At 34.6% G+C, this 13,851-nt stretch overlaps 1 protein-coding gene across 4 annotated transcripts in view; it reads right to left on the bottom strand.

Moving 5' to 3' along the window:
• mymx (myomixer) overlaps positions 1 to 12,657 on the bottom strand; it is an 85,930-nt gene extending 73,273 nt beyond the window's left edge. For all 4 annotated transcript variants that reach the window (XM_079843592.1, XM_079843595.1, XM_079843593.1 and 1 more), the window contains exons 1-2: positions 11,924 to 12,657; positions 8,533 to 8,601 (exon numbers count right to left, since the gene is read on the bottom strand). In XM_079843592.1, coding sequence (XP_079699718.1) covers positions 8,533 to 8,601; positions 11,924 to 12,388 — 534 coding nt within the window. In that variant the 5' untranslated portion in view covers positions 12,389 to 12,657. The remainder of the gene's footprint in view (positions 1 to 8,532; positions 8,602 to 11,923) is intronic.
• Positions 12,658 to 13,851: the final 1,194 nt, after the last annotated feature.

The following is a 13,851-nucleotide window of genomic DNA, read 5'->3' as shown; positions in this document are numbered from 1 at the left end:
TTGTACATTTTTAGTGCTGGGGAAAAATTAATCGTGATTAATCGCATCCAAAATGAAACTTTGTGTTTACATAATATATGTCTGTGTATAATTATAAATACACACACATGCATGTATATATTTAATAAATATTTGCATGTATATACTGTATATATAATTTTTGTTATATATAATTAATACAAATATAACACTTTAACATATATAATATATTTTTCTTAAATTTATTTATATATACATAATAATTACACAGTACACACACAAATATTATGTAAACACAAAGTTTATTTTGGATACGATTAATTTTTCCCCAGCACTAATATTTTGTAATGTTAAGTAAGTGTTAAAATAATAAATAAATAAATAAATAAATGTATTGTATATATATATATATATATATATATATATATATGTATATATATATATATATATATATATATATATATATATATATATATATATATATATATATATATATATATATGTATGTATGTATGTATGTATGTATGTATGTATGTATGTATGTATGTATGTATGTATGTATGTATGTATGTATGTATGTATGTATGTATGTATGTATGTATGTATGTATGTATGTATGTATGTATGTATGTATGTATGTATGTATGTATGTATGTATGTATGTATGTATGTATGTATGTATGTATGTATGTATGTATGTATGTATGTATGTATGTATGTATGTATGTATGCATGCATGCATGCATGCATGCATGCATGCATGCATGCATGCATGCATGCATGTATGTATGTATGTATGTATGTATGTATGTATGTATGTATGTATGTATGTATGTATATATATATATATATATATTAAAAGCATATATTGTATAATATAATATAATACATGTATATTATATAATATTATTTGATAATGTATTATAATTAGATTGTTTATTCTTTTTTTAGGCAATATTTTTAAATATATATTTTGAAATGGTCGTAAATCTAATAAGCAAAATTTGTTTGTTTTAAGCAAATAAAAAAATGTGTATAAAGGAAATGTTATACACTCGACATAAACAATAAAAAAACATGTCAACGTTGTAAGAAAAATACACGTAATTAAACAGACAAAGTCAGAATATCTTGAGCAATATCTCAAGTTGTTTTGTGGACGTTTGGAAATTTTCTACTGTAAATCAAGACAAAAACACAGATAGAGAAATGATTCTTGCAGTGTGTAAATCTAAACCGTGTCCATCACTCGGCGTGTCCCGTCCATGTCCAGCGATTCCGAGTGTCATCCCATCCTGTATGACCTCATGTTTTCCACATGGCGGCAGTGAGGAAAGATTCCCGATCTCAGGATGACTCAAGCCTCGGCCCAGAGGCGCTCAGGCTGCGGCCAGATTGTTTTGAATGCTGATTTCTCTTAATGCTGCAAGTAAACATTTATTTCGCAGGCATCAAGCCTCTCAAACAACAGCGTTGAGCGCAGGTGGCCCCGACCGCAGCCGCCGTCTCATCAAAGGCCGGTCCACGCTTTAAGGGCCTCGGCTCACATTAACCCAAAACGGCTGTAAAAGTTTCACCGCTGCTTTTTCCTCTGCAAAACCCAACTGAACACTTAAAATAATAAGTCGTTTAGGCTTGGCCTGCTGCGCCACTGACATCACTTCCTAAATTCCAAGAGCCCATTATCTTATATACATCTGGCTACGGCTGAACACAAACCACTCAAGAGGGAATTCACCGACAAAATGTAATTCTGCCGCACGGAGGTTTGGGGTCAGTCGTGCGTTTGAGACATTTTTACAACGGAAGAGGAGCAAATACAAGAACTACAGCGAGTGTTTAGTTACAATCCCGTTACTATTTAAAGGTCTGTATAGACTGAACAAATTAGGCTACACTTCATTTTAAGGTGTCAGTATTACAGTATAATTATACATTTCAGTACTGAGTAATAATAATTAACTACATATACTTACTATAGGGTTAGGGTTAGGGGTAACACTTTATTTTAGTGTAAGTTACACATGTTACATGTAGTAATATTAACTGTAAACTATGCATAACTACATGCAATTAACCCTAAAAAAGCCTAATCCTAACCCTGTAGTAAGTTGGGTTGGGTATCGTTTTAATTTTAACGATTCCGCTTATCGATTCCTAAATTCGATTCCAATAGGATAAAAACCATGAACAAAAATCAACAGGCTAGCAACTTTTGCCTATTGTTTAAAAATACCATAGCCAAACAAACAAAATCTAATATATATACATTTCAAGCATTATTAAAGACAAGTAAGCACTCAGTAATTATAAAAAGAACAAATAAACAAATTAGCAACTGCACAAATAAATGCAATTGAACAAAGATAGGACTGAAATAAACATTTTCAGGTATTCAGGTACAGAAACTGTAATCAAATGTAAAATAACACTGTAATGTATAGCCTATATTTTATCAATAAAGTGCAAATACAACTAAAAGTTATTCTGTCTAGAACAGCAAGTGAATTTTCTCGTCTTTTTTTGTTTGATGAACGTTATCATAGAGACGGCATCAAGAAAATCTGCCGTGAACGACATAACCGTCTGGATTTATGAGAGTATTTAGACATCTTTGTGTGTATTTGTCCATTCGCGAGCTGTGCAAACAGACGAGGAAGAGAACTCAGTACATTATCACGCACTATTCATTCACTACGAGGAACGAGTGTGTGTGTGTGCAACGGTTTAAAATGACAATGAAACCAGTAACCGATAAGCGGAATCGAAATGTGTGTTTCTTATCGAATCACCGGTTCTGGGCAATTTAGAACCGGTTCTCGATACCCATCCCTAGTAGTAAGTACATGTAATTAATTATTATTACTCAGTATGTATAAACATGGACACCTTAAAATAAAGTGTACCCGGATTAGGATTAGGTTTGGTTTTTTCGTGTGTAATTATGCATAATTTAGAGTAATTACTATAGATGTAACGTGTAAAAGGACACTGTAAAAGAAAGTGTTACCACAAATGTATTGTAAAATAATCCAACAGTAATTCTAACAAACACTTTTTAGTTAACTTTACTTAGTGTCTTCACTTAATTGTAAAAATCTAATTTTAACATACTATTCCTTGTTTACTCAGAAAAAACAAGTTAAGATTAATTGATTGGTTTGAGTGCCATTTTGTCAAGCAAAAAACAAAAAAACTCACCATTGTGGTGATCAGTGTTTGGGATGGGCGATTTACGATACCGATACTTTCAAGGCCAGTATCACCGATATCGATACGATATTTCTAAACTGAACTTTTAAATGATTCAATTAATTCAATTATTAAAATTACTACGAGTAAAATGGGTAAAGATACCCACTTAACATTTATATTTGAAAGGCATTTTAACCTTCAATATGCCTTAATTGCTACTTATTAGATCATATTTTTGTTTACACATGGTTAGAATATGTTTACTTGTAGTGGTAACCATGGAAATCTACAAATACTATAGCTGAACTGCAATCACTGTAGTAAAACCATGGTTCATTTTCATAAGGGACTGCCAGTGACAGGACTTTGCACCTATAAAATGCAACCTTTTTATTCTGACAGTGTAGATTTATTTTAACATTAGGTACAGAATAGAACATGATAAATATCAACGTTTAACATTAAATTTAAAAAGTGTAATTGCACAAACCATGTAGGCTATAATTTCAATTAGTTTATTGTGAAATAACTTCTGATGAGCATTGTTCTGTGCTGCGTTTCCAAAAGCATCAATGGTTTCTTATGGTAGTTTTGGGAAACGCCGCGCTGTTTGAATACAGTGTCATCAGTGAGCGAACGCTCTTCTCTGTGATTGATTGGTCCTGGTTCAGATGAGCAGGAAAATAGTTCTATACTACACAACTATTCTGTTACATAGGTTATTTGTATTGTATGCATTAAATAATCTTTTTAATTAAACAAAATTTCTGGTAAAAAAAAAACACCTTAGTATCGATATTTTTATTTGAGTAGCGATACTTTTCGATGCTCACATTAATATCGGTATAGCGACACTTCATATCGATACGCTCATACCTAATCAGTGTTCCCTTTGGTTGGGCACTTGAAACATTCATAATATTATTAGAACTCTCTTTCTGATGCAGCGATGCAACAAGAAATTACAGCTATTTGGTTTCAAAGAAAGAGAAGTAATAAACAGGTTGCTTTTAAAAGTTGACCTAGCTTCTGACTGAATAATTAACTAGTTAATGATTTAGTCCGAAATTAATGTCACCTTTTAAAATCAACCAATGTAATATTTCCCTTTATGTCATATAATGATCGTTTACAATTTAATTGCTAACACTTACGTCATAAACACCTGTGAAACTTTTAATTGGGTTGACATAATCCCTCTATATTTGTAACAATATCTTGTATTTTTTCATTCTTGAGTCACACACAGACTTCAACATTCAGCAAAACACAACAATGGTAACATCTATGGTAGCTATACTAAGTCAAGAGTAAACCTAAAATAAAAGATCAAATACTCTAAAGTTAAAATAAAGTGTTAACACAAATTATTAATTTTCTCCTTAGAGAAACAGATTTTTAACAGTAACAAATGTTTTAGCTCTGAGGTTGTTTAGTGAAGATATTTGCTTCTTCAGGAGCCAAAAAAAAAAGTAATTTCTAAATTCCTAATTAAAAAAACTGCAATAAGCATAATTCACAAATGAGAGAAATCGCTGTTACATGGAAACAGAAATAGCAGCAAAAAAGGTTATTATAGTTAACTAAAACTAATTAAAAAAGTATATATATTAGGGGTGTAACAGTATTCGTACCGAACCGTTTCGGTACAGGGCTTTCGGTTCGGTGCAACGGTTTCCGAATGCAATCTTTAACAGTCGGCTTGTTTTAAGCGCGGAACACACTTCAATCCGAGTTCCCACATGAACATATTAAGTATTCAGTCCATTTTATCACAAAATTCAAACGTTAAATGCCGTTTTGGCGCTCTTTAATGTGGCGTGACTGTAGGCACTGTATAGGAGCTGTATAGACACGTTAGTTCAACTTCAAGCGGCGCGCGAGTGAACGCGATCATCTCTTCCTAAAGAATAAACGTAAATTAATATCTTAAGGTATTTTGATGATACATTACAACTTAATGAAATGTATCACATGTCGTGTAATCGGTGTTTCAACCGCGGAAAGACAATAAAACAGCTTGAAGGCCTGTTCACACCGGGACGATTTTCGCACGCGTTTATCGCCGACGTTTAACGCCTCGGGACTAAACAATGGGCGCCAATGTGAGTGTTCACACCGGCGCGCAAAACGCCAGGCATAAAAGCGTCATTTTTAAAATAACGCCTCGGGTTCGTTTTTTTATTTTGACGCGGCGCGTAAAAAACTGTCCGACCAATGAGATCGGCGCTTTTGTTCACGTGCCTGGAGCTGCTGAAGTGACAGTAAAACACGACTTGGTGGCGCTCGAGCACAAAACGCTCTTGCCGAGCACACATTGATACGACGAAGAAGTAGTAAGTAGACAAAGAAGAAGATGAACTGCTAATGCTGCTTGCCAGTTAGCAAAAAGTGTGTGAATGGTTTTGTCCATATACATAATATGTCTATGGTTTTGGCAAGCACGTAAATAACAAAAAAAGTGACAAGCGAGTGTCAGAGGCTTAAAGTGCCGCAGCACCATCTTGTGTACCGGGAGCGCATCGACTGAATGTGCACGTTCACTCGGCGCAGCGCCAGTGAAAAATCGCTTGGGTGTGAACACTCAAGACGCGCCGAAAAACGGCACGAAAAACGCTGGCGATAAGCGCGCGCGATATTCGTCCCGGTGTGTACAGCCCTTGAGAACAATGTCATGTAGCATCACATTTACCTCAGGCAGTCATTAAGTGTCACAGAGAAATCAACTCTTTCACTAAATATATGCACTATATTAGCCGTTATATTCTACTGAACCTGTTAGTGATGTCTGGATTATTTCATGTGTTTAAATAAATGTCATGAAAATGACAGCCACTGTGTATAAATGATTATATTTCAACAACCAATTGGAGAAAAAATATATATAATTAGATTTAGAAGTTAATGCAAAAACTGCCTTATGTGAAGCTTGAGCTAAAAATAAATAGCAACTGAATTTAGGCTAATAGTTTGGGCTCTGTTAAGCCTACAATAATGTGTAAGTAAGGGTTTTGTGTACAATTACACCCCTAATATATTTACACTCACCTAAAGGATTATTAGGAACACACACTAATACTGTGTTTGACCCCCTTTTGCCTTCAGAACTGCCTTAATTCTACGTGGCATTGATTCAACAAGGTGCTGAAAGCATTCTTTAGAAATGTTGGCCCATATTGATAGGATAGCATCTTGCAGTTGATGGAGATTTGTGGGATGCACATCCAGGGCACGAAGCTCCCGTTCCACCACATCCCAAAGATGCTCTATTGGGTTGAGATCTGGTGACTGTGGGGGCCATTTTAGTCCAGTGAACTCATTGTCATGTTCAAGAAACCAATTTGAAATGATTCGAGCTTTGTTATGGTGCATTATCCTGCTGGAAGTAGCCATCAGAGGATGGGGACATGGTGCTCATAAAGGGATGGACATGATCAGAAACAATGCTCAGGTAGGCCGTGGCATTTAAACGATGCCCAATTGGCACTAAGGGGCCTAAAGTGTGCCAAGAAAACATCCCCCACACCATTACACCACCACCACCAGCCTGCACAGTGGTAACAAGGCATGATGGATCCATGTTCTCATTCTGTTTATGCCAAATTCTGACTCTACCATCTGAATGTCTCAACAGAAATCGAGACTCATCAGACCAGGCAACATTTTTCCAGTCTTCAACTGTCCAATTTTGGTGAGCTTGTGCAAATTGTAGCCTCTTTTTCCTATTTGTAGTGGAGATGAGTGGTACCCGGTGGGGTCTTCTGCTGTTGTAGCCCATCCGCCTCAAGGTTGTGCGTGTTGTGGCTTCACAAATGCTTTGCTGCATACCTCGGTTGTATCGAGTGGTTATTTCAGTCAAAGTTGCTCTTCTATCAGCTTGAATCAGTCGGCCCATTCTCCTCTGACCTCTAGCATCAACAAGGCATTTTCGCATACTGGATGTTTTTCCCTTTTCACACCATTCTTTGTAAACCCTAGAAATGGTTGTGCGTGAAAATCCCAGTAACTGAACAGATTGTGAAATACTCAGACCGGCCCGTCTGGCACCAACAACCACGCCACGCTCAAAATTGCTTAAATCACCTTTCTTTCCCATTCTGACATTCAGTTTGGAGTTCAGGAGATTGTCTTGACCAGGACCACACCCCTAAATGCATTGAAGCAACTGCCATGTGATTTGTTGATTAGATAATTGCATTAAAGGGTTAGTTCACCCAAAAATGAAAATTCTGTCATTAATTACTTCCCCTCATGTCGTTCGACACCCGTCAGACCTCCGTTCATCTTCAGAACACAAATGAAGATATTTTAGTTGAAATCTGATGGCTCTGAAAGGCCTCCATTGGCACAATGCACGGTTCACTCTCAAGACCCTTAAAAGGTACTAAAGACGTCGTTACAAAGTCCATCTCACTACAGTGGTTCTACAATAACTTTATAAAGCGACTAGAATAATTTTTGTGAGCAAAAAACCCCTAAATAACAACTTATATAGTGATGACGATTTCAAAACACGGCCTCATGAAGCTTCGAAGCGTTATGAATCAGTGAGTCGAATCATGATTCGGATCGCGTGTCAAACCGCCAAACTGCTGAAATTTGGCGATTCAAACCGCTGAATCGACTCACTGATTCATAACGCTTCAAAGCTTCATGAGGCCGTTTTTTGAAATCGTCATCACTATATAAGTCGTTGTTTCGAGGTTTTTTGCGCACAAAAACTATTCTCGCCGATTAATAAAGTTATTGTAGAACCACTGTAGTGAGATGGACTTTGTAACGACGTCTTTAGTACCTTTTAAGGGTCTTGAGAGTGAACCGTGCATTGAGCCAATGGAGGCCTTTCAGAGCCATCAGATTTACACTAAAATATCTTCATTTGTGTCTGAAGATGAACGGAGGTCTGACGGGTGTCGAACGACATGAGGGGAAGTAATTAATGACAGAATTTTCATTTTTGGGTGAACTAACCCTTTAATGAGAAATTGAACAGGTGTTCCTAATAATCCTTTAGGTATAGGTATATATACCTATACCTATATACCTATATATAAAAATCCTTTAGCTTTAGGTATATATATTAACTGGAATAAAATACAAATTTAAAAACTTTTAAACTTTTAGCCAAAACAACATTTCTGATTTTCATTTAGTTTATCTTGATGTACTACAACAACTAAAACTAAATCTAAAAACTAAAATTAATAAAAATGTTTAAAAAATAACTAATAAAAATGACAAAAACTTTAAAATTAAATTGGAAAATATCAAAAATAATAATAATTTAAAGAAATTGTCTCTGAATGAAACCAAAATAAAATGTAATCAAATTTAAACTTGATTAATCATAAGGTTTACCTGTGGAGAAGAGGAGAATTTCTCTCGGTCGGCGCTGCACTGCTTCTCACCATCTTTACAAAGCAACACCTAAATACAGACACAAACACTGAGCTCTTATGATACATAACTATTATCTGAGATATTAGACAATGTTGTAGTTTTGATTTTCATGATCCAAACAGATTCATTGTACAACATGTTGTTTTTAATACACTAACATACAATAGAAAAAACATTTATTCATTTATTTATTTAAAAGCAACATTGAGCCTATGTAAAGGTGCTATATAAATTAAACATGTTTTATTACATTTTTATTCTCTTTAAAAAAAAAATTATATTGTTATAATATTTTATTACGGGTCTTACGGGTGTCAAACGACATGAGGGTAAGAAATTAATGACAGAATTTTCATTTTTGGGTGAACTAACCCTTTTATTAGAAACTGAACAGGTGTTCCTAATAATCCTTTAGGTATAGGTATATATACCTATACCTATATACCTATATATAATAATCATTTAGCTTTAGGTATATATATTAACTGGAATAAAATACAAATTTAAAAACTTTTACATTTTTTTAACAATAAAAAAAATTATATTGTTATAATATTTTATTACGGGTCTTACTAATATATAGTTATAAATCTGAACATACATTTACATTCATATATTCACGATCTGTAATTATTATATATTATAATGTATATTATAATTATATGTAATTATTTCCTGTTTGGCCCCCCAATATAATATAATATAATATAATATAATATAATATAATATAATATAATATAATATAATATAATATAATATAATATAATATAATATAATATAATATAATATAATATAATATAATATAATATAATATAATATAATATAATATAATATAATATAATATAATATAATATAATGGGAGGCCAAACAGGAAATAATTATATGTAAGCCGTGAATATAAAAATATAAATCTTAATATATCGTTTTAAGTAAATGTATAGTATACATTTATATATTTACAATTTGTAATTTTGATATATTATAATTATATGTAATTATTTCCTGTTTGGCCCGAATATTATGTTATGTTATGTTATGTTATGTTATGTTATGTTATGTTATGTTATGTTATGTTATGTTATGTTATGTTATGTTATGTTATGTTATGTTATGTTATGTTATGTTATGTTATGTTATGTTATGTTATGTTATGTTATGTTATATTATATTTATTATATTATATTATATAAAAAACAAACCAGAAAAATCCTGAAAAATTCTAAACTTTTCACTCAAACTGATACTGATAATACATTTTGTAATGAATTAAAAATGAGAAAAAAAAATAGGATAATTTTTCCTGGTGTTCTCAGACTTTTGGAGCCCACAGTATATCTATACATGTGACAGTATAAACATGCAGAAGCGTCAGTGAAAGGAGTCTCCTGCTGACCCATTGACACTACCGAAACCCGAGAGAACACACACACTGAATCCTGCGAGTGTATCGCAATAGAATGGAGCCTTTGAGCCGAAGCTCTGACATCATCTGAACTTGAGCAGTCATTCCAGGAAGAGCAGCGTTACATAATACACACATCATCTGAAGCACACAGATCCTGAGCACAACCGCACAGCTTGTGTAAGACGCTTCATAAGATGTGCCTATCAGTTCATGAACGAGTGATGACATCATCACGAGATCTGCTTCAGTGGTGTGTGTGTGTGTGTGTGTGTGTGTGTGTGTGTGTGTGTGTGTGCCGTTTCCATGACATCTCATTATGTTTTGATTACAGGAGCTTTCACTATACAATGACAGCATGAGGAGGCTCTGAAAACAAGATTCCTCTACACCGGGACTTGCAAGCCCGCTTTACGGCCCCATTGAATATTTACTGTAGTTGTTTTCTAACCGCACATCAATTAAATTAACTGTATTACAACAGATTGTGCATTTTTGTCATAATATTAACCCTAATAAATAGTTAACATATATATGTAAAAAGCTTTTTATTCATACACTCATTCATTTATTATATAAAGCACTTATTAACAAAGAATATCACATGCTTTATAAAGAAAACTAATAAAATGTCATAATTCATAATGATGAAATGAGCATAAATGTAATCCTAAAACAACAAAAAAACATTGTTTCTCTGAATAGCAATAGTTTTTTTACTTGCACATTATGTAATATTATACTGCCCTAAAAACAGATTTTTGTTTGTGCATTTTTGTCTTAATATTAAATTATTCCTAATAATGAACCTACGTTTATTATATCTATAAAGCACTTGTTTATAGAAAATATAATGTGCTTTATAAATAAAAACAAGTGGACATTTCATCATTAAAAAACAAAAAACGAACACAAAAATGTCTGAATATCAAGTTTGTTTTACTTACACATTATGTATTATTATAATGTTATTATTATGTTGTTTGTGCAATTTTGTCTTAATATTAAATTAATCCTAATAATAAACATTAATTAATCCATTATATATATATATATATATATATATATATATATATATATATATATATATATATATATATATATATATATATATATATATATATATATATAAATATAAAGTACTTATTTATAACAAATATTATGATAAAATAAGAATGTATTTCATTCTTAAACAATTTTTCCCATATCAATAGTAATTTTTTTTCTTACACATTAAATAATATTTAAAAATAGATTTTTGTAAAAGTTCTAAGCATTTGTGTCTTAATATTAAATTCATCCTAATAATAAACATTCATACATTCATTTATTTATTATATTGATAAAGCACTTCTTTATAAAGAATATCATGTGCTTCATAAATACATTTGTATCATTATCTCATATTAATAATGATAAAATGAGAATGTATTTCAGCCTTTAAAACACATATTTTCAGGATATCAATAGTTTTCTTACACATTATATAATATTATATTCCCCTAAATAGATTTTTTTCATTTTTGTCTTAATACTAAATCCATAATAAACATTAATACATTCATTCATTCATTTATTATATCTCTAAAGCACGTATTTATAATAAATAGTATGTGCTTTATAAAACAAAGTATGCTAATAATGATAAAATGAGAAGGTATTTTGCAGACATCAATGGTTATGATTGTTCTTACACATAATATTATATTGCCCCAAATAGATTTTTGTAAAAGTTCTAAGCATTAGCTTTTTATAACATAAAAAAACTTTTACTTGTCTAACACAAATAGTATAATAAATATCCATAATTCAGAATGATAATCATTTGTATTATTTTAGACATCACTTTAATATCTTGTGATTTTTTTTTTTTAAACCAAATTCAAATTTCTTTCAAATTGCATGACTTTTCCTTCTACACATGAATGCAAACAAAGCGTTTCTTACCTTCAGATGCGAGTTGGGTTTATTCTCACAGCTGACGCCCACTATTTTAGGCAGCTGTGTGTTGGAGGTTGTGGTGTTGTTGTTGTTGTTGTTATTAATATTCCCCGAGTTGGCTCTTATTTTCTTCAGCTCCATCCCTGGAGTCAGTCTGTCCTTCGCAGCCTCCATCCGGCTGGAGATGGTGATCTTGCGGATGGATCTGGACGCAGCGTTCGGGGAGGTCGTGTTTCTGTTCAGGTGGTCGTCTTCACGCGGATGCTTCGCCGGGATCGATCCGCAGCGTCTGTCGCGGCCGAGATAAAGAGACACCTGTTCGTTCAGGTGCCTCAGTTTGCAGTTGTCCGAGAACGTCCGATTTGGCAGGTAACCATCTGGAACCAAGTCCGAGCACTTTGGCACGGCTGGCGCCGAGAGTTTGGTCCCGATGGTGAAAGGCTGGATTTTCCTCACAATACTCTCCGACATGGTTGAGTTCAGTACGGACAAATTTGGGTGTCTAAATTAATACATAGCCCTATATATAAAGTCCAAGAAATGCAAGAAATCTAGTTGTCCACCTTCTTGTGCATGTTGAGAATGCACAGGACGCAGCCCAGGATGGCCTCCTTGGACTCCTGGGAGCTGATCCGGTCCCAGATGTGGCGCAGCGCGGTGCCGAGGTGGCCAGCAGCCGCCGTGAGGCTTCTGCGGAGGAGCTGCGCGGCTGAGGCTGCTAATCTGCTACTGAAGAGACTGACAACCAGAGAGCGCAGCAAGAGGAAAACGGCTGGCATGCTGCCTGACTGCAAGAGAGAGAGAGAGAGAGAGAGAGAGAGAGAGAGAGAGAGAGAGAGAGAGAGGAGGAGGAGGGGAAGCTTTCGTGAATGAGGGATGAAGTCACCGGACTTCTGTCAGAGCATGTGCAAAGCGCAGGCGGGAGGTTGTAAAGTCTGGCTGTCAAAACTTCCTCTCTGACTGAGAACAGAGCGATAAGAGCGGGGCGGTGGAGACGGCGGGAGACCCCTGGGTGACCCAGAATGCAAGGAGCGCTTACCTTCGAAACGTCCTGTAAATATTTAAAAATAGCCGATATGCATGCTTTCTGAGGGGAAATAACGTCTGAGAAAAGCAGTTCCGAAGATGAGGATCTGTTGCCGTCTTGAACGTCTACACAGAAGACTGTGCTCGCGTCGCCGCCCGCTCTCAAATGAAGCACTTCAGACTTTCTCCTCGCGTCTTTGTTCTGGTCCTCCAACAGTTGTCTCAACAGGTTTCCTGCCCAATGAAAGTGCACGAGCTAATTTAAGCCGAGGAATGACATGTGTTCTGAACAAATGATGACCTTTGACAGCAGTGATATAAGGGCATGTGTGGAGCTGACTGGTCACATTCACAGCAGCGGAGAAAACAACATGAGAACGCAGACAAGAGGAAAGCTGTTTTAGAAAACCGTATTAAACTTTTCATCCTGAACATCTTGCTATGGAAACAGAGCACCCTAGCAACATGTTAAAAACCTCAACTACATGCAAATGACCTGCAATCACCAAGAACACCCTAAAAAAACTCTAGCAATTACTTAAAACACTTTCAGAACAACCAAAATAATTCAAATCACCTTAGTAACCACATACCAACAGCTTAACAACCATTCCCTAGAAACCACCCCTTTAGGCATAGCAACACCCTAGCAACCACCTAGAACACCCTAGCAATGCCCGTATGTCATCCAGATCATCATAGCAACAACCTAGCAACCACCTAGATTCTAGGCATTGCTAAGGTGTTCTAGGTCCTAGAAAAATTCCAATCACTCTAGCAACAGCCTAGCAACCACATTGAACACCATAGCAATGCCCTAAATAATCCAGATCACACTAGCAACCGCATAGCAACAGCCTAGCAACCACCCAGAACACCATAGCAATGCCTTAAACAATCCAGATCAC

Source organism: Gobio gobio (assembly GCF_949357685.1).
Source record: "Gobio gobio genome assembly, chromosome: 18".
In the NCBI taxonomy this organism is placed as follows: Eukaryota; Metazoa; Chordata; class Actinopteri; order Cypriniformes; family Gobionidae; genus Gobio; species Gobio gobio.
Note: the sequence above shows the minus strand (reverse complement) of the source record. Positions and strands in the feature narration are given on the sequence as shown.